This window comes from Pithys albifrons, chromosome 18, assembly GCF_047495875.1.
Source record: "Pithys albifrons albifrons isolate INPA30051 chromosome 18, PitAlb_v1, whole genome shotgun sequence".
NCBI lineage: Eukaryota > Metazoa > Chordata > Aves > Passeriformes > Thamnophilidae > Pithys > Pithys albifrons.
Window position 1 is genome coordinate 8,653,223 of NC_092475.1, and position 24,500 is coordinate 8,677,722.

Genomic DNA, 24,500 nt, shown 5'->3' on the forward strand with positions numbered 1-24,500 from the left:
ATTTCAATGAAAAATGGGAAGAAGCCAGAGATGCATCATCCTGCCAGTGGGAACGTGCTATGGGCAGCAGGTGGATTGGCTGTGTTGGGCTTTGCCACAGCCTGTCCTGCCATGAGCAGCACCTGGCCCCTCTGGAAAGGTGCTGATGGCACCACACTGACAGTGCAATGTGAAGAAAGGAAACAAGACAAAATAAGCACATAAGACTCAGGCTGGACGACAAGGAAATAATTTATTTCCAGGTCCCAGGAAAGACCTTGAAAAAATAACAAGGGTGAGGAAATCAACCTTCTAATTTCATTTGGGTAGAGAAACAAAACCAAAGTGACTCCATCAGACATGGTGGCAGCTGCCGGCTCCTCCTGTGGGAGTGGGGCAGGGGGCACGGGCAGCGCAGCTGGATCACCTGGCACCACCGGATCGCCCGGCACCACTGGATCGCCTGGCACCACCGGTTCGCTCAGCACAACCAGATGACCCAGCACCACCGGATCATTCAGCACCGCTGGATCGCTCGGTACTGCGCTCCTCCCATATTTACACGTGGGATAGAAACTAAAACGCAAGCGTGCGTGCATGCGCGCTGGGGAGGATGGGATGGGGGATAACCTGGTGGGAGGGTGGCTAAACATGGACCCTGTCAGACCCCATCTCCTAGGACAGAGCCCTGCTATTGCACAACACTTGGCTAGAGGAAGGGCCAGTGCCGGAGGGGCTCGGGCATCGATCTGCAGCCCAGAGGGAAAACATGAACACATTCCTGAGGAAAGAGAGGGCTTTCTCCATTCTCCTGCACCGGGGAGGGAGGCAGAGGGTGGTGCAGGGCATGACTTTGCTTGAGGCAGTGTGGCCAGAGCTGGTACTCCAGGGCCCCACTGCCTCCCCAGCATCATCACAGTAAACCAGCAGCACACCAGGCATGGGTGCCACCCATGGCATCCACTGCCTCCTCTGGAGGACCAGAGGGGCCTTGAGGAGAAAGGAGCTCCTGGTCCCAGTAGGAGCCAAGCTGGGGCTCTGCACAAGTGGCCATGGCAACAGCAGGCTGGAGCAGCTGAGGGCAGGCACTGTGGCAAAGACACATCCTGTCCCTCTCCACTGTCGGGTCTCACGCTGCAGCCAAAGGACCAACACCAGCACCCGGGAAGCAACACACAGTAAAAAAAAATAAACACACATGTACATTTACAGTTAAACCTTCTCCAAGGAGAGAAAACACTGTGGTTAAATTAAAAGGACAAACCCAACGATAAGTTCAGGATGTGTCAGGCCTTGGGAGACCTTATCAGTTACCCATCAATGATATAATTGATTTTTTTTCCAACATGAACAGATAAGGAGTTGCACTAGCCAGCACTGCCTTGAGACGCTCTGTGAGGGCATTGCTCCACATGCTGTTCAGTTTCCCCAGGGGTAGTCAGAAGGCAGGGAAGGTGCAGGGCACCCAGTGCTTTCCTCCAGCATCATCTGCAGCCCAAGGAGCAACGGCACATCCCAGCAGCATCTTCCTAACCTGCCTCACAAACCCAGGGATTTCATGCAAAGGCAGCCCCACTGTGGAAGATCATGCTGGTTTCTTGCAGGACACTGTGCTGGGGTGGCAACACCCCAGGGAGCCCAAGGTGTTACAAACTTGCAGCCCAGCCTGCAGCTAGCTCAGCTGCAGAGCAGTGCCAGCAGGAGCTGGCCTCATGCACATCTCCAGGGGATGGCCTTTCACCAATGACAACGCTTTGCTGTCAGCTGGGTGTAAGCAGGAATTATTCCTCCCACCCAGGGGCTGGAGTTCTCTAGTACCCTGCACCATGGTTCTCCATGGGATGCAGATCTCCTGCTGTCTGTGGGACAGGGAGCACTGATTTCCTGCCTGCTGCCCTGGTGACAGCCAGTGCCTGACAGAGCCCTGCAAACTCCAGGTCTCATGTAAGGGACTGGCAGAGCCCAGCTGGTGCTGCTTTTCTGGGCCCCTTCAAGAGCATCCCGAGCACCCTGACTGCTCTGCAACTCAGGCCACAGCCCCGTGTCTTGGTGATAGGTGGGATGTTCCCATCTGTCACCCCACTGGGGCTGTGGGGCACATCAGGGACTTGCATATAACATCTGCTGTGCAGGGAGTGTTGGAGAGCCCCTTCACATCACCAGCACCTCTGTGACCGCAAGGCAGGGGCTAAGTGACTGCAGAGCAGAGGTGAAGCATGGTTTGAGGTGAGTGGCCACTCTGTGCAGGATGTGATCCCAGCATGGCACACTCAGAGAGGCTGATTAGAGGCCCACTGGGAACAGATAGAAGGAGGACTCCAAAAAGCAAGTGAACTTAGGGGGGAGAAATCTGAACAGAAGTTAAAAGCTTGTTTCCCTCTGCAAGGAAAGCTCTTAAAAAATTCAAAGCTCTTCAAATACTCTGACTCAAGTGACAAAAACAATTTAGACAACAAAAGGCTCCCGGTTTGCTCTTCCTCTCCTGGAAGGGGCTCACCGAACAGATCTATTTAAATGATAATTTGTGGGGGAGAAACCCTCTCCAAACTCTCTTGAATTAGATTTTCTCTTTCTTAAGTTAATGCGTAGTGCTTTAATGAAGACTGGCATTGAGGAGATGAGGACACCACTGCGGCTCCCCATGGCTCCTCAGCCTCTCCGTGCAGATGCAGAGCCCATCCCAGCAGGAGGCAGCTGCAGAGGAGCAGTCACCCAGTGCCCCCAGCTCTGCAACACAGCCCCTTCCCGGCAGCCAGAAAGGCCACAGGAGCACGCAGTCCCCACGTGGCATCTCACAGCTCAGAGCCCCGGTCCAGGAGGCATCGGGAGCCTCCGAGAGGCTGGTAGGGCAGCTAAGAGTCCTCGCTGTCCTCCTCACCCCTGCGCCCAGCGTACAGTGCTGCCAGCTGCCGGAAACGTGGTCCCCAGCCCCCCAGATAGGAGAAGTCCTGCTCCGAACCGCTGGACCAGGTGTTGATGGAGCTCAGGGAGGGCACAGGGGAGTCTGAGCCCTCAAAGGCATAGGTCTGGAATGAGTCATAGGGTGGCACAGAGAGGTCCTCATCTGCCTGCTCCACCTTCCTGCAGATATAGTCTCTGAACACAGAGAAGTCCAGGTCTGGGCTCTGCACCCACTGTGGGAGAGCATGGAGCTCAGAGGCAGGGTTTCTGCCCAGGCCCCCCTCTCCTGGCCCCCCACCTCCATCACCACCTTTGATCTCACTGAAGTCATAGAGACTGCGCAGGGCTGACATGTCGTAGGCCTCTGTGTCCTGCTCACCACCCCCTTCATCGTTGTATTTGATGACATTGTCTCTCATGTCCTCGTCATCCTCAGAAGTCAGGTGGCTTTTGTGGTGTCGCTTCAGCGTGAGGATCAGAAGGATGAGCACTGGGAAAGGAAGAGATGGTCAAATGGGTGCAGGGTCTCATGGAAGCTGTGCTCCTGCAGGGTGAGGACATCTCCTGCTCAGTGGTGGGTGCAGAGGCACAGCACTCCCTGGCACAGGGAGCCCTGCCGGAATGCCAGGCTGTTCCAATCAGCCAGGCTCATCGAGCAGCAGCTGTGCTGTGAGCTGGCTTGGAGAGAGGTTTGCCCAGGCTCCAGAGCAGACTGGGAGCTTCCTTTCCCATGCAGCATGACCACTGAGACAGGAGGGACAGATGAATAAACACACAGCCGGACAAACGGATGGGTTCTGCAGAAGGTGAGTAGGAAAAGGGGGTGCATGAATCACAGCAGCAGCCAAATGCTGGGTGGGTGAGCATGGAGCAGATGGCACAGAGCCTGAGCAGTGAGCCGCAGCTGTGTCCTGGATCATCATCCATTCAGCCCATCACCTTTAAAGCACCGATGTGCACTTTATTCGTTTGGGCAATTAGGCAGAAATTTGTTTGCGTTGCGTTGGAAAATGAAACCAGTGTAAAGTGCACCCTGTGGGAAAGGGTTTTCTGAATGGAGATGCAGCAGGAGACGGGGAATGGAGCCATGCCAAGCAGAGGAGACCTCACCAAACATGCTGGCTCCTACAGGTGTCTGGACAACCTTAGAGCCAGCTAGGAGCCAGTCCCAGGCCCTGAGGGCTTTCAGCAGCTGCATCCATCAACTGCCCTGTGCTAAACCTGGAGGCAGAGCAACACCCCATGCTCAGAGCCCCTTCCCATGGGAACACAAGCCCATGCTCCCCCTGCACCTACATGCCGTGCAAAGCTCGTGCCAGTGTGTCAGTAGCAGGCAGCAACAGCATTACCAGGACACAGATCTTGACCTGGACAGTGTTCTGATTTGCCTGCACCCCAGCTCCATGTCCTGCTCACACACACACTCTAACACTGACCCTCTCAGATAAGGCACACCTACGCACCCCACACCTGCTGCCCTTGATCACATGCTGAGAGCACACACACCCCACCTGCTGTGAGACACCTGCTGTGGGCACAGCACAGCAGCTGGTGAGCAGCTTTTGGCTCCTGCCCATCCAGATGGAGATGGAACCAGCAGTTCTCCAGGCTCTGCTGGGCAGAGGCACAGGCAGCCTGCTGGGCAGCTCTGCTGGGCCTGGCACAGGCAGCCCTGCTCCACCTGCCTTATGAAGCTCAGTGCACAGGAGCTGGGGCAAACACAGGAGCTTCCCCGCTGGTCCCTCGCTGGCAGGGCTGAGGTTCCTGTCCCCCACGCTGCACATACCAGGGAGCAGAGAGATGCAAAGAAGCCTGCTCCATGCCCACAGCACCGGTCTGCACATGTTCATATGATACTGATGGAGGGGAGCTGGGACAGGACAAGAGGGATCTGGGGGACAGGCAGGAACTCACCAATCAGAATGAGGATGCAGACCAGCAGTGCGATGAGGGCGCCAGGGCTCAGCGTGGCTGACACGACATAGGCTGTGCTGTTGCAGGACTGAATGGCTCCGTTGCTGTCACAGCCACAGACACGGATGGTCAGAGTCCCTGTGCTGCTCAGTGCTGGGGGCCCGCTGTCCACCACCATTATGGGGAGCAGGTACACATCCTGTTCCTGGCGGTTGAAGCCCACTCTCTGTGTATGCACAGCTGCTGTGTTGTCTGCAGGAAACAAGCAAACCCTGAAGTCACCTCCACATCACAGCCTGCAGGACCTGCCACAAGCTCCTCCATGCTTTGGATGAGCAGCGGCTCTTGGGGCACCATCTCCGGCAGCTACCCCAAAAGAGGTGGGGGCCTCTCTCTGCTCCATTGAAGGGATCCAGCTCATGGCTCCCCAGCACTGCAGCCTGAGTGCTAGAAGGTGCCCAGCTCTGCTGCAACACCTGCCTCTTTGTGGGCAACTCAGGGCCAGCCTGGCGGTTCCCTGACAGCACACCTCGCACAGGAGCAGCAGCCGGCAAGTGTCTGAGCTGTGCTGACAAACAATGCAGGCAGAGTAGTGAGAGGGGAAAAACCTTCCAAAAGACCACCTGAGAGTGGCACAGAGTCAAAATCGAGATAAAAATCAGTTGCTGACACAGACACCAGAGCAGACAGGGTGTGTAGGTGGCACTGAGCCTGCAAGAGCAGTCACAGCTTCCAAGCCCAAGAGCTGTGGGTGAAGGCCCCTGCCTTGGCTGGAGGGCCAGACACTCCTATGATCCTCTGTAACTCCTGAAGGAGCAGCAGAACTCCTTCCAATCCTCCCAGCCAAGTCAGCCATCCTCCCTCCCATCTGCTCACACCCTGCTGCTTCAGGGGCTCAGCTGGCACTGCACAACCCATTATGATCCCATTAACATGGCCACTTCATGGGGCCCTCTGGGGTCCTGGTGCCAGCAATGAACCCAAGAGGCAGCTGCTACAGACCAGGACCAAGGAGGGAGCGCAGGGACAGGGAGTGACACTCAGATTGACTCCCTGCTCAGGGGTGCTGCACACTGCCAGTCAGCAGCAGCACAGGCAGGATGGGACTGAACAGCAGGTGACAATTGCAGTCAGGTGTGAGAAGCCACTGCTGACTGTCTGCAGTCTTTATCCAATAAAACACAGACAGGCCCACTCACAGCAAGGTGCTGCTGTCTATGGATTCTCCTCATCAGACGTGATTTGTGCTGGACCAGCCCCTTTCTCTATGAATCAGGTCTTCGATTGGAAAAGACATCTACTGTAATTTTGGCTCTTGGGCTTCTGCCACCGCGGAAATTGCTGTATGGATTGAGTGCTGCAAGAGAGCACATGGGGCATGGCAGGGACAGGAGGTGAGCCAGGAGAGGGGTACGCACTGAGTGCAAGACAGGAAAGACCCACTGGCCAGCTAGGAAGCAGATCCTGGAGGCACTGAATGGCAATCGAGGCACAGCAGAGCACAGAGCCTGTCTCTGGTCCTGCAGGACACCTATCACTGGAGACTCCTGGGGCAGGACATGGAACTAGCACTGTGGCAACTGGGCAGAGCTGTCAGGGTAAGCAGGAGAGCATCAGCCTGGGCAGAGCAGTCAGGGGAGTATCAGCCCCTGGGCACCGGAAGACTGAACCAAGGGTTGCAGCAAGTCTGCTGAGAGCTGCCTATGGCCTACCAAGGATGAGTTAGGAAAAAAATTATTGTTATGCTAATCGTTTGCACAAAGGTAACGAGATCTCATTTGGTGCTGCTCCCCCAGCCTTGCTGCAGCATAGCAGGGAGATATAAATAATGTTAATGGCATCATCTCAGCAAGAGACCAAGACTAACTCCTAGTAGCCCAACTAGGCATAAACCTTGGACACCTGGATCCAGCAAAGATGAAGTCACAGGACAAACTGGACAGACCAAAGCACTGTGAGAGAGCAAGGCTCTGGCCACAGCCCAGGAGGGTCACCTTTGCTGGCACTGTCACATCAGTCAGGTCACCAGCCTGTGACTGGGATCAGATTCTGGCTCAGAGGATCCCCGAGCACACAGCTGTACACCTTCACTGCAGCTCAGCCCATCTCTGGCCCAGGTCTGATGGAAAAGTGCTTGGGAGCTCTCCCAGCTCCCCTTTAGTGCTGTGTAAATGCAGGGGTAGCACTGGCTCCAAACCTCTCTGGAAATGCAGCAGGAGGCTGGCAACTCCCTTCTGTTTACAGCAAGCTCCAGCTCCTGTTAGGGACCTGCCACGCTGTATTTTTAGAAACAGTCTCTAGAAACCAAGGGAAAATACACGTGCAAGTGGCAGAGAGGCAGCCACCAACCTCAGCTCAACTGAGACAGCTCAGGCAGCATGGCACCTTGTGAGAGTGAACCACAGGCACCTTGCAAGGGCCATTCCTGCTCCATACAGAGTTAGCAGCAGCAGGACCTGGCCTGGAAAGGTTTGGGCAGGCAGCAGTGCTGTGACAGTGCCAGGGCAGCACCAGGCTGCAGTACACCTGCTCTGTCACCACAGCTGGATGCCTGCTTACAAGCAGGTACTCCACAAGCTCATCATCTGATGGACTGGCTGACCCATTAATCACCCTGGGATTTCCTTAAAACCCTCACAGGCCTCTCCATGCTGCTCACAGGGAGCCTTGAAAGAGCCCTGTCAGTGCTCAGTGTCGCCTCCAGCCCCACTCTGCCTGCCTGTGCTCCCATATGCACAATGGGGCTCTGCACTGGAACCTCTAGGGAGAGGAGGGAGAAATATTGCCGGTGCTGAACCCACCAAGTCAAAATTAAGCAGTCAGTACTTAAATCTATCAGCAGCACAACAGACAGCTCTGCTCTGAGAAACACTGGCTCAGGAAGGGGCTGAGGGTTTGCTCTGTGATCCCCAACTTGGTGCAAGGGAGCAACAAAATCACAATTACAAACACTATTTTAAACATCATAAAACTACTCCTTTCCTGAACTGGGTGACAGGACCCCTTCCCACATGAGCGAGATCCACAAGAATTTCACATTTACACCTACAACACTGCTCACCAAGGCTTGACAGCCAGAGCTCAGCCTGGCACAGACCAGTCGCCTTGGGCACTGAAACGGCTCCACCGACCCCTTTCTGCCCCTAGGCGTGCCCAGGCTCTCCAGAACCATGGACAACTGCCTGCTCTGTTGACGGTTTGCTCTCCTGTTACTTGCAGACTTCTGTGTTTCCCTCTGAGATATTAAAAAAAAAAGCATGGCTGCTGCCATGCAACTGTAGTCCCTTTGACCAGAAAAGTGAAGAAAATTTTGCATGGATCTGGGAAAATGTACCCTAGAAAATGCATCCAAAGCAACCTCCTACAAAACAATGTAATTTCTTTAGGTGCAGTTGTTTCTTTACACTCAGCTGACCCACAGCAGCTGCTTCAGGATGTGTCTTGGCACAGATTTGTTTGCATCTGCACAGCCCAGGCAGGCCTGGCCCAGCAGCCCTTGTATCTCTTTCTCCACAGCAGCTTGTGCCAAGTCCATTTCTGGGGTGATGAGACTGAGGAGCAGTGCTTCCCAGGAGTGGCACTGGAATGTGAGCAGAAGTTAATCCACAGCTTCCCTGCACAGACAAGCCTGGGTCTCCACTCTTGGTTTCCTGCCCAGTCCCCGTAAAGCTGCACTTTCTGCTGTGGTCATGCTAACTCCAAGGGTTGTGCTGAGTGTCCTGTGGTGCCCCAGCCAAACCAGTTACTATCACTGCCGTCTTATTGCACAAACTGACATTTTCTCTGCAGGTTTCCTCTGTCACCCTCTCCCTGATCACACAGTGACATTATCCCCTGTCGCATCACATCACCTTGTGTGACAGGCAGGAGATGGCCCCTCTGTCTGCCTGAGGAACAAGTCATCGGACGAGGCAGGAACTGACACAAGCGAGCAGGGACCCATCAATACTGCCCTGAGAGGAAAGTTTAGAAAAGCAATATACTCTGGTGGGAGCTTAACATCACTAGGAATAATAAAATAATTAAGTCTCTCAGACTCCCTCTCCAAAGAGGCTCTTGGCAGCCTCTAAGACAGAACTAATAAATCCTTCTCATAACTCAATCTCAAACAGCGCTAGGAGAGCAGGAGGGATTTTCATGTCCCTGCCCTTTCCCACACTCACAGGGCCCCGTGAGCATCTGCTTTCCCTTCTTCAGCAGCTGCTCTACTGCACTGGTGCCCGGGCATACCAGCTCCAGGGAGGAGCCCGTGGCACCCATCCAGGCACATTACTGCTAGGGTTACCCAAAGGGAAAAGAACCTCTCCAGCCCCAGGTGGTACAGCTGGTAGAAGAAATATGCTTTTATTTCCCTTTTGCCTCTTCCTTCTCCTGAGTTCTCTGTGTGCCAGGCCACAGCACTGCTATTTGCTCAGCCCCACAGAGGTTTGATGATCTTTTACAAACAGCCCCCACCCGCCGGTCAAATCAGCATCTGCACTGCCTGTGCTGAGAGCAGCATCCCTGTGGGGCTGAAGGAGGCTTCCTCTATCCTCAGGCAGTCCTCAAATCCCAACATTTTGCTTTTGATTGTTATGATTTTCAGATCTTCTATCACCCATTACATGCTCTTAATGAGACCTGCAGAGAGTTCAGACATCTGCTTGCTGAGCCCTTGAGCCCTGGAGTCAGTAGCTCCATGTGTCACTCCATATTACCTAGCACTCCTTCCAGGTTGCTGGGCTTGGATGCTTTCTACCATCCCTTCCAACACAATTAGCATTTCTTGGAGAACATGATTTCAAGCTTTAATTGCCTTTGATCCTTCGGTAATCAATTTTCTCAGGCCAGAAAGACCTAGCAAAAGGCATGTTAGGAGACAGAAAATGGTGAATGTGTTTGGAATGGCACCAGTTGGACCTGAGTGTGGTCAGCTTCTCTAATTCCATCTCTTCCTTTAGTCATTCCATTTGCTGGGCATCTTCCTTCTGGATCATGGCTGTTGTTACCACAGGTGACATTTATTCCTTGTCTGATGAACCAGAAAGTGTGTGAGCATTCTCTCAGGCAGAGCAAAAGCATGGAAAGAGATACCAGTAGGCAATTGTGCCATTTCCAAAAGCCCAACTCCTGCAAACCAGCTGTAACTCAGAAACACAGTCACCTGCAGGGACACTCTTGGCTCTTGTGTCTCCAACTCAGAGCACTGGAGCAAGGGAAGCCCTGCAGGCTGCTGGGGCTGTGGGTATGAACCACAGACACCTTGCAAGGGCCATTCCTGCTCCATACAGAGTTAGCAGCAGCAGGACTTGGCCTGGAAAGGTTTGGGCAGGCAGCAGTGCTGTGACAGTGCCAGGGCAGCACTAGGCTGCAGTACACCTGCTCTGTCACCACAGCTGGACGCCTGCTCATGAGCAGGTACTCCACAAGCTCATAATCTGATGGACAGGCTGCCCCACTGATCACCCTGGGATTTCCTTAAAACCCTCACAGGCTCCTCCACACTGCTCACAGGGAGCCTTGAAAGAGCCCTATCAGTGCTCAGTGTCGCCTCTAGCCCCACTCTGCCTGTCTGTGCTCCCACATGCACAATGGGGCTCTGCACAGGAACCTTTAATTGCCTGTCACTGGTTCTGCTTCCCCAGCTGTGCATGGGGTCAGTTTTGCCAGCAAGGTGCCTGCCCGAGCAGACCCTACCCCTCAAGGACCCCCAGAAGGCATCCCAACACTGTTCTGGCAGCTCACAGCCCCCCACACTCCCCAGTGAAGCCCCACCGTGACCTCTCCTGCCCTGCCCAACCAACTGCAACAGGAGCACCCCCAAGCTGGTCCCTGCTGTGCTGAGGACAAGTCACCTCCTGAGGTGGCTTTCTGCTGCCATGAAGGATCTGAGGGAAGTAGGTGCAAAGCAAAAGAGAGGATTTAAGCAAAAGCTTAGCGAATCCATCTGTGCTGACATCCATCAGTGTCACTCCTTGGCTGCAAAAGCAATATTTATAAATCACGTTTCAAAACTGGCTACAAATTTGTACAAAGAAACAGATGGGCTGGTGGTAGCAGTTTGTCACCACTGATATTTATGTGGGGGAGTAGAGACAAGTGCAAGAGGGGTGAATGCATGAGAGGGAAGCAGCGGAGGCACACAAGTGAAGATGCAGCAAGGGGACCCGTGAGAGCAGGGGCAAAGGTGAGTGTACCCAGGGCACTTGAACTGGAGGAGGGGGCAGAAATCAAAGGGAGGGAGATGGCACCAAGACACACGTCTGTTGGAAATGAGGGATATCTCCATCTGCACAGGCAGCCACCTCCGCTTGCTGTGGAAGACAGCACGGCGCAGCAACCGGGAGGGTCTGCAAACACTCTGGGAATAACCCTTCAGCAACAACATTTGTTTTCCCAAGAGCAGGAGGCGGAGGTGATGCCAGCTTTTACTCATTTTATGCAGTGTTACACCACACACAAAGCTCGAGGGATCGTTTAGCACAAAGAATTACCCCAGCCACAAGAGCCTCATCCCACTCAAGAGAGCAGCAGCTCTGGATGAGATGGTGGCACATGAGCCCATGTCCTGCATGTAGTGACAGCTCTTGGGCCACTGCTGGCAGACTCCAGAGGCCCAAACAGGGTGTAACACCCCCACAGGGCTGGGGAGCCAAGCAGCCCCTGCTAAACCCCATCCCTAGCCACATGCCCTGCCAGACCAGCAGAACAGCAATGGTGGCTCTGGGATGGCAAGCTGGCCATAGCAGAGACTCTGGTCTAGAGCCAGGAGCACAGCCCTGGGTTACCGGGAGCCTCATGAAAGTCTGGGCAGGAACGGACACCCTGGTGTAGGTCAGTGTGCTCAGGCATGTTTTCATAAGATCCTTCAAAGAAAGTGAGGGAAGTTAATCACTGGGTGTGGGGCAAAATCTTGCTGAGGATTAAAGCCTTACAGGATAAGAAGCAAAGGTCTTGTAAACAGCTGCCCTCTGAGTACAGGGGGAGGGACTCAGGTCAGGGACAGCTGTGCTTCTCAGGACACAGAGCAATATCCAGCCCTTCTACCATCACATCTGAAGCTTTTCCATTTTGACTATCCCTAATAACGTGGAACCGAACTGAGCAAGCAGGATCTTACGTCAGCAGAAGGCTCCTCTGATAAGCTTAGAACAAACTAAACCAGACTTTTGATAGATGAAGCTGCAAAAGCAGAGACAGAAACTGGTTTTAAAAGAAAACCTAACCAAAACTAAAGAAGAATTTCAATGTGATCTGCTAGCTTCCATTAGGGCTGGCCTCTGTGACAAGTGCATGCACATCTGGATGGAGAAGGTACCAGTATCTATCTGCAAGGGTCCCTGCTATACCTACTGCTGCAATCAGCACCTAAATTAACCCTAAACATCAATCAAAAATAAGAAGCAGTCTGATAAATACATTTCTGAATTGTTATCATGCACACAAATGCAGCCTGACCTCACAATCTGCAAAGCCCAAGAGCAGCCAACGCTCAGCCAGTAAAACCTGCATAGTGACCCATTGCTCACAGCATGGAGTCACCAGGAGCTGCTCAGTCCAGGGATACACAGAACCCCAGAGCTACCCAGAGGAGCAGACATGCCTGGCTGTATGGCCCTAAGGACAGGATGAGCCTCAGGAAACGCAGAGGCACTGCATTCTGGAGCTGCCACCTCACAGGGAATCAGGTTCTGCAGGCTGCATCCCAGAGAACCCACCACAGCCATGGACTGTCTGTGGTATGACTCCTCTGCCTCCCAGGCCTCCAGAGCTGTTCCCATTCACTGGGGGCATGGGCTGCTCAACCACACAGCAGCCCCAGGATGACCCACACTCCAGGATTTACTTTTGAAAGGGATAAATTGCAACGCTCAAAACATGAGTGTGCTTATCTATAAATCCACATCATCTCCTTGCCTGCAGGCAAGTTGACAATTTCACATCAAGAAAGGGTCTGAGTGCCCTGAAAACACTATAGGCTTAACAAGACAGCACAAGAGGAGCTTTGGAGCAGCTTGCAGCGGGGAATAAAGCTGGTAGAGCCTCCTTGAGGAAATCAAAGCTCCTAGCTGACCAGGCCCACTATTTCAGGTTGACAAGAAGTCCTGTGGCATGCCCAAAGCACTTCCAGCTCCATCCAGCACAGACAGATTCTAAGCCCACAGCCCATCTCCCTCCCCATGACAGTGGTGCCACACTGCCCAAAAGGGCTGCTGGGTCAAGGGTGCAGCAGGACTTACCCTGGATATCCAACAAAGAAAAGTGGTGGTTGTTGGTGGCTTCAGGTGCCAGTGTGAAGTAGAAACGATGGCCGCTCTGAGGCTCATCCCGATCCACGACGCTTATTGTCTGGATCAGCTGTGGAGAGAAGGCAGAGGTGAGCACCAGTGCTGCCTCTGTAGCCTCTCCTGGGCCCCATGTGTAGGGTCTGGCAGCTGCATCATCAGCTGCTGCCACAGCAAGGGATGAGCCTCCCCATGCAGAGGGGCTCAGCTGTGGGACACCAGCAGAGCAATTCCCACTATGATAGAGACTGCACTGGAAAACTCTCAGGAAGAAGGGTATGGACAGGCAGGCTGGCACTGGCCCAAAGTGCTGCCTGCAGCATGAGTCCAGGGCTGGGGGACACCCACTACCTGGCCTGGCTTGGCATCCTCACACACAGCAGCTTCATAGGGGGTGGCGAGCTCAGGCGGATTGTCATTGACATCCAGGATACGGATACGGAGAGAGGCTCTTGACACCTGTGAATGATTATCTGAAACAGAAAGAGAAGCAGAGCTTCAGCACAAACTGCCAACTGCTGTCAGGGTTGTCCCCATTTGTCCAGAGGCCATCCTGGCTGTGTGGCTGCTGCCAGCACCGAGGGTCACAGCCCCGCACCTCTGCCTGTGGCACGAACCATCCCCAGGGCAACAGCACCTGAAGGACATCACTTGGCCTCACCACACCCTGTAAAGAATCCCAACTGCTGGGCTGTGTGTCAAGGACACACAAAACATCACCACTGGCCTGATCTACCCCTGGAAATGCTGAACAGCCTAGAGCAAGTCCTGGTCATAAGGGCCGGTCACCACTGGTGAGGATCTGTGCTGCAGCCAAACAGCACTGAGAAGGGACAAGAAAATTTGGATGTGAGAACATTACCCCCAACCTGGATTCTAACCCAGAGACCTTGGGGGCCAGCAGCAAGAAAGCTGGGATGTAAAACAGCTGGGATCGACTGAGGGCACAGGGTGGTGGTGAGATCTGTTCCTCCACCGCCTCTACACCCAGATGGCCTGGTGTTGACTCTGCCCCACTGAAGCACAGGGTGTCTGCCCAGGGACCCAGGCCTCTCATGCTGACATTGGTTTTTTTTCTGTCATCAGCAACTTAACTTTGAACCCAGCACCATCCACCAGCTGGCATGAGGAGGTCACACAGTAAGATTGAGGGCAGCCCCCTCCACGCCCACACTTGCCAGCCCTGCCTCACCTAGGCAGTGGTCCTGGGGGCTCACAGCCCACTTCTCTCCTCCCTCAGGGTGCACAGAGACCCTGGCTGGGATGGGTTCATTCTGCAGGTGGGACGGAGACAGCGTTTAAACCTCCATTTGCTGTAGTGTCACTGCCCTGCACACACACTGCTCAGGGACATTGAGACTGTGCCACAGGATTATAAATCACTCTGGAGGGCCTGATGTTTGCTGAAGCACCTCATACACATCCAGAAATGAGAACTCCCTCTTACTCCATCTCCTCTGTTTTACCCAGAGGCTGCACCTGTGACAGAACTAATGCCTCTCTCCACAGTCGGGCAGGAGTTCTGCTGCCTGTTTGTCTATAACATTAATACTGGCCCCCGCAGATCAGGTGGTGGAGGACCCAGGGGAGAGGAGATTTAGCACTCCTCCATAATTAGCCAAGATTCTAAGCCCCCTCCCCAGAGCTGCCTTCACCCGGTTCTCATGTTATCACTCCCTCTCACCCAGACCAGCTGCTCTGGTGATTAGATGGTTGTTTTTGGGGGAGAGAGGCAGAAGTCGTGACTAAAAGCCTGGAACTATGTGTTATTTTAAAAGGCATGTTGGTGCAGTGAAATAAACTGCAGTTGCTTTGAAGCAGAGAGAAAGGGGGAGGCAGCAGGGTGAGAAGGGAACCTGGGGAGGCGGAGGGGTGTGCGCCTGATGCCCACAAATGAGCAGGAGGGAAAAAGGGTTCAGTTCCTTCAAGGAGGACAACAGCATCTCATCACCCCCTCCTCAGCCCACAGGAAGACAGATAACCATCCCCGCTGCTCAGCTCTGGAGCAAGCTGGCACTGCCGAGAGAAAGATGAGGAAAAGCAGAAAGAGAAGGGAAGAAGAGCCTGAAAGGAGTAAGAGCCCAGGACCCTATCTCTTCCCTTTCCTAACTGTAACCCAGAGGAGGCGTTCCTCCCTCAGCACCTCACAGTTGTCCAAGCCAGTTGTGAGCAGAAACCAACCCGAGTGCAGCCGAACCTTTCTCTGGACCTCTTGGGATGGTTCATGCCATAGAGGTTGTGAGGGGCCAGGACTGGACACCCAGGTGAGCCTGAGCACAGCAGCTTTGCTTCAGGACCACATTCCAGAGCCCCTCAGGAGGGATGTGATCAGCATATTTAGAGTCAGGCAGGACCACAGGTCCATGCTCTTCCACAGCTCCAGCCGCACCTGCCAGGAACGCTTTGTGCCTCGCACATAAGTGGAGTCACCCAAAGCCTCAGCACAGAGCTGAACACCTGCACCAACCCCTGCCTGAGCCGTGGCTTATGTCCTGCTCCCCTGGGCAGAGCACAGTGACCTTTATAAATGCACCCTGTCACACAAAAGCTCTCCTTTTGTCCCTTCCAAGACTGCTGATGCCTGAGGCTCACACTCACTCCTGGCTCAGTGATGGGGTTAAAATTTGACGTGTCCAGGAACATCAAGTTAGAAATGCAACTACTGCCCCTGTTGTCTACCTTTCCAGCAAGGCACACATCAGCTTCTTTCTATTTTGGCTGTACAATGTATATTTGAAGGTTCCTCAACTGCTTTATCAACCTCCCTCTGCCTTTGAACCAGTACCTGGATTTAGAGGTGGGAGATATGAAAGATGATTGGATGCATTTGATAAAAGTTATCTTCGAAACATCTGAAATATGTTTTCTGTAACTGCATGGCATAAAGTGAATTTATGACAGTCAGAAGTGCGATTAAGATTGTCGAAGTACATCTGCGATGAAAGGCACAAAGCACTCAACTAATGTGGGCTTCATGTCTGCGAGGCCAGAAACTCTGACCTGTGCTTTCTCTACCTACGTGCACACACCCAACATGTGCTCTAGAACAAAAGTAAACACTCAGCAAGCAGGTCCCAGTGCCAGAAGAGCAGCAGAGGGACTGGATGAGGATGTTGCGTGGGTGGTGCAGGTACCTGCCCCTACAGGGCTCTGCCAAGCAGCACCTGGTCCATGGCATGTGGCACATTGGAAATGAAAAGAAAGCCATCTTCCATTGCAGCGTCTCTCCTCGGTATTCCAGCTCAGCTGACTGACATGCAAATTAGTTTAATTATTTCTTCTTCTAAAATAAATTATATTTTGCAGTGGCTGCAATATGTTGTGTCAGGCAAAATTACATTCAATATTTTTAAACTAATTGATGTCAGCCTTGAGAAAACCTGATTGACAGCAGCGAGGAAACTAGGCTGCTACCTAAACGCTTTCCTAAATTAAAATTAAACATGCCGTTTTTCTGCATTTCCTTCAGGAGTTGGAATGCTATTAATCTGAAAAGACTGAGGAAATAGACATGGAAAACACACAGAACAAGAGGGAGATGCTGGAAGCACAGCCGCGCAGTACGGGAGCTCCAGGCTGGTGACTGGCAGCTCTCTTTGCCAGCATGGGAGGAATTATTTCAGAGCCACTGGAGCTGCCGTGGGTGGGGGACGGAATCCTGCTCAGCACTTCCATGCTGCTGTATCTGCAGTTGCCTCAACACAACCACCAGTGTGGTTCAGGGCATGCACTGAGTGCCAGCTGGACCCCCCATGCCCAGGTGCCACATGACAAAACAGGCAGCACTTGGACAGGACAGGCAGTGTCAGGACTCTGGAGCAGGAGATGGCCACAGTCCTGCTGCACAGCAACACTCAGGCCATGACCCAAATGCTTCAGCTGAATCTTCAGCCACATCCCAAAGTACTTTCTTAATTTAATTAATTATGAAAGTAATCTGAACAGGACCATATTCTCATCTTAAATGTTCAGATAAGAAAAGCCAACTTGCCCTCTCCCTGAGCTATGGAACCACAGGAGCAACACTGAGCAGCTCTGGGCAACTGCTCACCAATGCTGGAGCTCTGCAACAGCATCTCACAGGGATGGAAATGGGTTTATGATGCTCAGCTGCCCCTGCCATGGCATAAAATGAGGAGACCCATGGTCACTGCTGTGCTGGGATCCAGCTACTACCCCTCCAAACCCTCAAGCAAACTCACAATAAAGCACTTTGCATTTTTACACCCAACCTTTAGTGTGGGGTCCAAGTTCAGCCATTGCCAAGGCACGTGTGCCCTCCTGTCAGCACACAGACATGCAGGGTGTCACACACTTGGCAGCTTCTCTGTGTCTGAGGAGAGCTCAGGGTACCATGGGCTGCCAACTGCAGCTGCAGCACATGGGGCAGCCCAGCTCACAGACACTGCTGGGCACTATGAGCTGCTCTTCTGTGTCAAGACCAAGTTGGTACAATACTGAATTCAAAATTTTTACATTAGTAAGGAAGCCAGAAGAGGCAGGAGTGGAATTTATTCCTTGCTACCTCAGCAAACTGGGAGAACAAAATGCAGAACAGAAGACTGGGTTGGGCCACTCAGCTCTCCAGCCCTGATGTCACAGCTGTGGAGCACAGGGTGGGTTTGTAGCTGTCGGTAACAGCTCCTGCCTACAGACCGTAGCACTGATGGCAAGGACAGAGCAGGGGCATGCCAGGGGTACGGCTCATCTGACAGGTGGCTACATCACAGGCTGGAGCTGAGAATGTGGCTCCCAGCTGAGGGGATACAAAGTGGAAGCAGCCGTTAAGCCAAGTAACATATAAATGGCTCTCACCTCTCCTGAGTCCTGCCCAAACTCAGCAGCATGAGAGTCATTAAATCGCATCCAAACACAATGCTCTGATTAAAGCCAGTCTCCAGCAGGAAGATTTATCATCTCAATTACCAGCAGTGGACACAGCAGTCAAGGCCTCATCATTTTACATGAGCAAAGAGGAAAACAGGAAGAGAATCACTAATATTAGCCCAAGGAAGGTAAACAGCTTGCGAGCGAGATGAAGATTTATCTGTGGAAACGCTTGGCCTGGTCCCAGGCCAGATTAGCTGAACAGCCCCCATGTTTCCTGCCAGCTGCAAGGCCAAACACTCCACTAGTCCCTGGCTGGCCAAGGCAGCTCATGCTGGGGGTGCTTGGTCAGGGGGGCAGAGCTGCCCTTACTCAGCAGCAGCAGCCCAGCAGGCTCCTGGGCACAGCCAGGCACCTTCTCTGCAGCTTTTCTTACCATTCTCAGAGGCAAATAGATTCTGTGATACCTGCAGATAGGACATGTGCCCTTGAACATGGTCTCTGCTGCAAGCCAGGGCTCTCCAGAGTCAGGGCACAGCTCCTGCATGGAGCTGCCTGAGGGAACAAGCATTGCCAGAGAGGTGGCACCAGCAGTAAAACCCTGCTCAGGACAACCCTGCCAGCAGACTGGGAGGGCAGCTTGAGGAGGCCACAGGGATACAACACCTTGTGTCTGGTACTGTGGGAATAAAGCAGGCATTCCCAACAAGCTGGGGCACCAGACATGAGTGTGGGCAGCAGGATACCTGGTGGGCTTGTAACATTCCTCCTGCCAAGTTTACATCTCAGTGGGGAAAGGGAATATTTTACTACTTGCCTCTGCTGGAGTTGGTAAGGTCCAACCTGGTGCAGCAGACCCTGAAGCAACCAGCTGCACCCTGCATGCTCATGGAGAGTATCACAGGGGCCTGCAAGCAACCTTGGTCCCCAACACCTGTGTGCCCGGAACTGCACTGCTGGTTGTGCTGATGCCACTGTGGAGACTCCCAGCCATCCTGCATTCCACATTCCCACTGCTGTGGCTGACCCCACTTCACCAGGCACAGCCTGACAGCTGCTGCACAGCCCTGCTTTGAAACCCCTCCATCACTCAGAAGGCTGTACCTTTACAACTGCCCTTTCCGCCAGAGGATTCAGACATAAATTGTACTTTAAATTCAATATCAGTCATTAATATTTCATGATTACAAAACGTTAAGGATAATGTCACTGAGAGGGATGTCTGGGCAGTTAAAACGGATGAGTCAGAGCTCACCACGGGAAAAGTCAGAGCACTGAAGAGTCTCCCTGGTTTTTGAAGTGATCCAGTCTGACAGGCTTCCCTGCCAGAGGGGAGCCACAGCATTTACTGACTTGTTCTGAAATCCTAGCCACTGCGTGTAAATATTGTCCTTCTGATTCTTGTCACCTCACGTTTCCTCTGGATGCTGAGTTGTGCTGCAATGCCTCTATCCCTCTTCCCCACAGAACCTCCCCTTGGAGCACCCAGGATGGGCCAGGACTTGGCATTGGGCTGCCCTCCCTCCAACATGGCCAGGCAGTGCCAACACTCCTGCCCATGCCAGGTAGGGCGCATGACAGTGCCAGAGAATGCAGGGTCACTCTGGTCAGCCAGCACAGAGGGGTTGGGACATGCAGCAGAGGAGCTGAGACATTCCACCAGGGCAGCAGGGGGTCTGGCCAGGGCCACTGACACATCCTCTCCTGGGGCCTGTGTCTTTGCCTGGCTAGAGCAGGTGGGCAGGATCGTACCTCTGGGACCCAAGTCAGGCCCTGACCCAGCTCTTTGAACATGAACAGCACTTTCAGTGCTCAAGAATGAGCAAAGAACAAGAAACAGAACTCCTGAGGATCTCCTGAAGTGAAGCCTGGGGAAGGCTCCTGCCCACTGGGGTGGGAGGCAGAGCATAACACCACCCAGGCTGCCCTGATGACTTGCACATCCAACATATGGAAAGCTTGGAAGAATATGGTAATGCCTTTCTGTTTCCCAGCACAGTGCCTGGGGCATTCTGCCTCCATAGTCCCTTCCCACTGCTGCAGTGCTGGGACCTCCCATCCACTCCTTCTGTGCCAAGCCTGCACCACAGCAAGGGCACAGGAGGCATCCAGAGCTACAGATCCAGGTGCAGGTATAGCCTGTGAATCCCAAATACTGAGCTCCAGCAGAAGTGAGTGCTGACAGCTACCCAGTGTCACAGGGCTCCATTTGATGGGACATCCACACACAGCACATGACTGTTCCAGGGGGATGCAGGTGATGTGAGCACAGCCCCCCCCCGGCAGCCCCCAGCGCCACACAGCAGGTGTGACTGCAGGGAACGAGCTGCGCAGGGATGACTGGCAGAGATGGCGCATAGATAACACAAATTTGATTAGTCTTCATCAAATATACTATTCGACCATGCTCCCTTATTAATGCTCAAGTCTGGAAGAGTATTTTTAGGTTGTCTAGGGAGATGTCAGACTCAATGTTGCTGCATTTATTTTTTATTTTTTTTTACTTCAGTGTTGATTAACACTCACATCTTGGCCACCCCTGCAGTGACAGCATCCATATTTCTCCCTCTGCCCCACTCACCACTCCTCCATCTCACCTGCCTCCATCGCCAGGACAGTGATGTTGTGCCACCCTGCCGTCTCCCGGTCCAGGACCTTTCCTGTCACAATAGCACCTGTTTTGGCATCGATGTCAAAGATCCTCTCAGTATCTGTGCTGCGGTCGATGGCATACCTGGGACCAGGCAAAAGAGGAAACTGTGAACAGCTGGATGTGCCAAGCCCACCCTCACCACCAGCCCCACAAGTACTGGAATTGAACACAACAGGCCTTATATCACCACTCTCATCGTGCTGTGCTGCAGGATGGTACATGAAGGCCATGTTTCCACCAGGCTGGAAGCCCAGAGCTCTCAAGCAAAACTGAAGTGTGGCTTTCGGTGCATAAACCGTAACTATGCACAGACTGTGGACAAGGGGAAAAACCTGCTTTGATGGGAACCTTATGCTCTGGATAGAATGAAATAGAAATTGTGGGCTATAACTTCACTCATGACTCTGGGAAGCTTCAGAGTTGTAGGTTCAGGAAAAGCACAAACCTAAACCGAATCTGATCCTGCCACCACATCCACTCAAGTGTGAGATCTGGAGTGCAGCACAGCAGCACGTGTGCGCCAGACCTGCAGACACCCTGAACTGCAGCTTACAAAGGATAAGGTCTCCTGTGCACCCAGACTGAACCTGTGCAACTGGTGCAGCAATGCTGGCAGCAGAGAGGTGGGCAGCAGCCAGCAGCCCCCCATCAACACAGCACATCATGCCAGCAGCCCTGAGATTTGCCCTGTTTTGGGCTTCCCACTCCCACAAGGAACAGGCTGAAGAGCTCCCCAGCTGCTCAGCAGAGACCTGTCACAGGCAGTTCTAACTCTTTTTGAGCTGCTCCAGTGCTATCCCAAATGGCTCACTCCCTGAGGGGGGGAGCTCACATGCTCACTGTGCCACCTCCAGAGAATGTGATTCCCACCTCTCCCCAGGGACAATCCCACAGCTCACAAGGAGTCATGCACCAGGTTTTAGCCCCATGCCTTCACCACAACACCACAAGTCCACACATGTCCCAGTGGTATGTCCTGCATTTCCAACCATTACACACAGAATTAAGCTAACCAACATTAAATCAGGGCACAATGAGATGTGAGCTCCTGGGGGAAGGGGTGGAAGGGAAGTCCAATCCAGCTGAGGCCCTTGAGCATAGCCACAGCACAAATAACACACACCACCACTGCAACCAGAATTAGAAATCCAGAAGGCCTGCAAATCACAAACAATACAGCATAATGTTATTGTGTACAGCATCTTTCACACACACTGAATCCCAGAGTGCTTCACAGAATTAAATAATACAAGACAGCAAAGAGTACAAAGGATAAATTACCAAAAGGAGGGCTGTGAATAAATTAAAGCCTTCAGTCACATGTCCAACCACAGAAGGAAGATAAATGTAGGGACAAAGCAAACTGGAAAGCTGATGAGGTAAGACAGTACTGAGGCCTCACTCGACAGGAGGAGAGCAGGACAGGCTCCAGCCTAGTAGCAGGTTCAGGACAGGGGAAGTGCTCTGCTTACTGCAGGGCAGCTTTCCCAAGGGCCTGTGTCCAGCAACCACAGTCCAGCTGTGGTCTGTGGGTTCATGGTCCACACAGCTCACAGCTGAGGAACACCAGCTCACCTTCTGCATGCAAGAATGGCCACCAATGGCCCTGTGCTGTCCTGCCCCATGCCCTGGCAGAAGACCAGCTGCAGATGGGAGTGCTTCCTGCAGAGCCCCTGTCTATCCACACAGCTCCATCTCTGATGGAGGCACAAAGGCATTCCTATGCTATTTAATGTCTTATACAGTTCCAGATTACATTCCCTAGCTCTCTCCCTTTCAAACAGATGGGATGATGAAAGAGAAAATACAACACTTGTCACTAAAGAAAGACATTCAGAAGTCACTATCTAAATTACACTTGCACACAGCCACATTCTAGCACAATCTGCATCTATGTGGCCTCCTCCCCTCTTGCATCTAGAGTTGATGGACATCTGTCACACAAAGCCAGGTACAAGCTCAGGCATCTCCAAACCAACTGCCAGGGACTGCCTGGGTTTTCTGCCCCAACTCCCAGCTGGAAGCAGAGCTTCTACAGGCACACAGCCAGTTTCAGAAGAGACAGTGACACTGTCTTGGCACATACCACAGCCTCTCATCCACTCTGTGCTCGCTCACTGTAAAGGGAAAGGAGAGGTCTGGCTACTCTGAACTGTACATCAGTCTGATATTCTGCTGGAAAGAGGAACAGAGACTGGGATCACAACACCCAATACCTTTCCAACAGCATAACTGTTGTATTTATATAACCACTTTCATTGTTCTCCCACATCAGCTGACCTCGAACATGTCCAGTTTTCCATTCCACTTTTTCATACTGTTAAGTTCAAGATGATACTTCATGCTCCCCACAGCTTCACTGCTTTTTGAATAAGCACATGCCTGTTTTGATCACACTTGTGTCATTGCTGCATTAACAGAGACGTCCGCAAAAAATATCTACAGAGAAAAACCCAGTTAGTGATGAGAGACACAGAAAAACCTAGTGTGTGATGGGAGACATCCCAAGCCTAGACACATGTGACAGGTCTGCCCACTGGCAAGAGGATAGGAGGATGGCAGGGAGTGCTCCATTATCAAGCCACCAGGAACCTGTTCCTATGCTTTTCATTGTTTTGCTGTTGAGGTTCTGTCACTTCTTAGTCATCTGCAGAGGAGAGACTGCCTGTACCCCATGGCCAGGCACAAACCAAACCACAAATCTGAACCCTTTGTCCCCACTGCTACAAAGAATGACTGACTCCTCAGCAATGCACTGGAGAAGGAGACAGAGCATGGCATGCTACCTTGGCCACAGCAGCAGGGCTGAGTCTGCTGCCATGCACTGTGGAGGTGGCCAATCCAGGGCGGGGGTCTATGGCTCTCTGTGGGTGCCGAACGCCATGGAAGTTCTGGAGTATGAGACTGGCACAGGAGCTGGGGACTGTGAGGGATACAGGAACATCCATCCGTCCCCCAAAGCTATAGCCATAACCTGCTCAGAGCTTCAGATCACAAAACAGACCTCACCTTCCAATAGCTTATGGCTCATCCCATGCTGGAGTGAGCAGCACTCTGCTGCACTCACTCCCACCATTTTGTGCAATATGACCTTCACCAACCAGTCGTTCCACCTCTACTCATGCAGCTTCATATTCACCCATCCCACTGAAGTCAAACTGTGTTTCTCACCTGGGAAGAGGCAGCATTTAATTCCTTGTCCTCCAGGCACTCAGAGACAGGACCTATGCTCATCCTTCCTGCAGCTGGTGCTCTGTATCTGGAACCGCAGTCCCCTGCTCTGATTGGGATGCGGACCTTGTACTCCATTTCCCTCTCTTCCTGCTGGCACTGCCTGTTGGTTTGGATGTTACAAGTGACTGTTTAATTTCAACAGCTTTCTTGGTGTTCATCTTTCTCATGAATGCATTTCTCAAGCAGTTTGTTCCACTTCTCCCCCAAACGCAACAAGGAGCACATTTTATGACATGTGTTTTGTTAATAGGGAGCTTTTCAAACACTGTGTGAAAAGCTTTTTGTTGCGTTTGGTTTTTCCTCCTCTCTCTTTTGTGTTGAAGCAGGTTGTAGTTCTTGCTGTGCTCTTGGAGTCTATAAAATGCCCATGTCCAACACATGTCTCCGGATTTGGTGAACGACAAACAAGAATATCTCTGAGAACCTTAAATCCCAAGCAACATCTTCCCAGTGCTGATAAAGCCTGGAACGCACACAATCAGAGCACAGGCTCCCGCTGCAGAGAGAGAAACAAAAGGCTCCCATACAAACAGCCTCACATACACAGACAGTCTATCACTGTATTACTTCATACAATGGCTCAGCTGAGAGAAACTGCACTACGCCCAGAAAATACACAGCTAAAGCCAAAAAGCCAACTGGAAACTAAATTTGTTCTGAAAGGAACAGTTCCAGCTTTTGATAGGCAAAAAAACAAGGAGAGAATGAAATAAAAGGAACTGAACCTT

The 24,500-nt window shown here is 52.6% G+C and overlaps 1 protein-coding gene across 1 annotated transcript in view; it reads right to left on the reverse strand.

Annotated features, from left to right (window-relative positions):
- Positions 1–251: 251 nt before the first annotated feature.
- Positions 252–24,500, reverse strand: part of CDH22 (cadherin 22) — a 78,461-nt gene continuing 54,212 nt past the window's right edge. The window contains exons 8-12 of the mRNA XM_071572754.1: positions 20,483–20,619; positions 13,410–13,531; positions 13,014–13,131; positions 4,795–5,046; positions 252–3,370 (exon numbers count right to left, since the gene is read on the reverse strand). Coding sequence (XP_071428855.1) covers positions 2,832–3,370; positions 4,795–5,046; positions 13,014–13,131; positions 13,410–13,531; positions 20,483–20,619 — 1,168 coding nt within the window. The 3' untranslated portion in view covers positions 252–2,831. The remainder of the gene's footprint in view (positions 3,371–4,794; positions 5,047–13,013; positions 13,132–13,409; positions 13,532–20,482; positions 20,620–24,500) is intronic.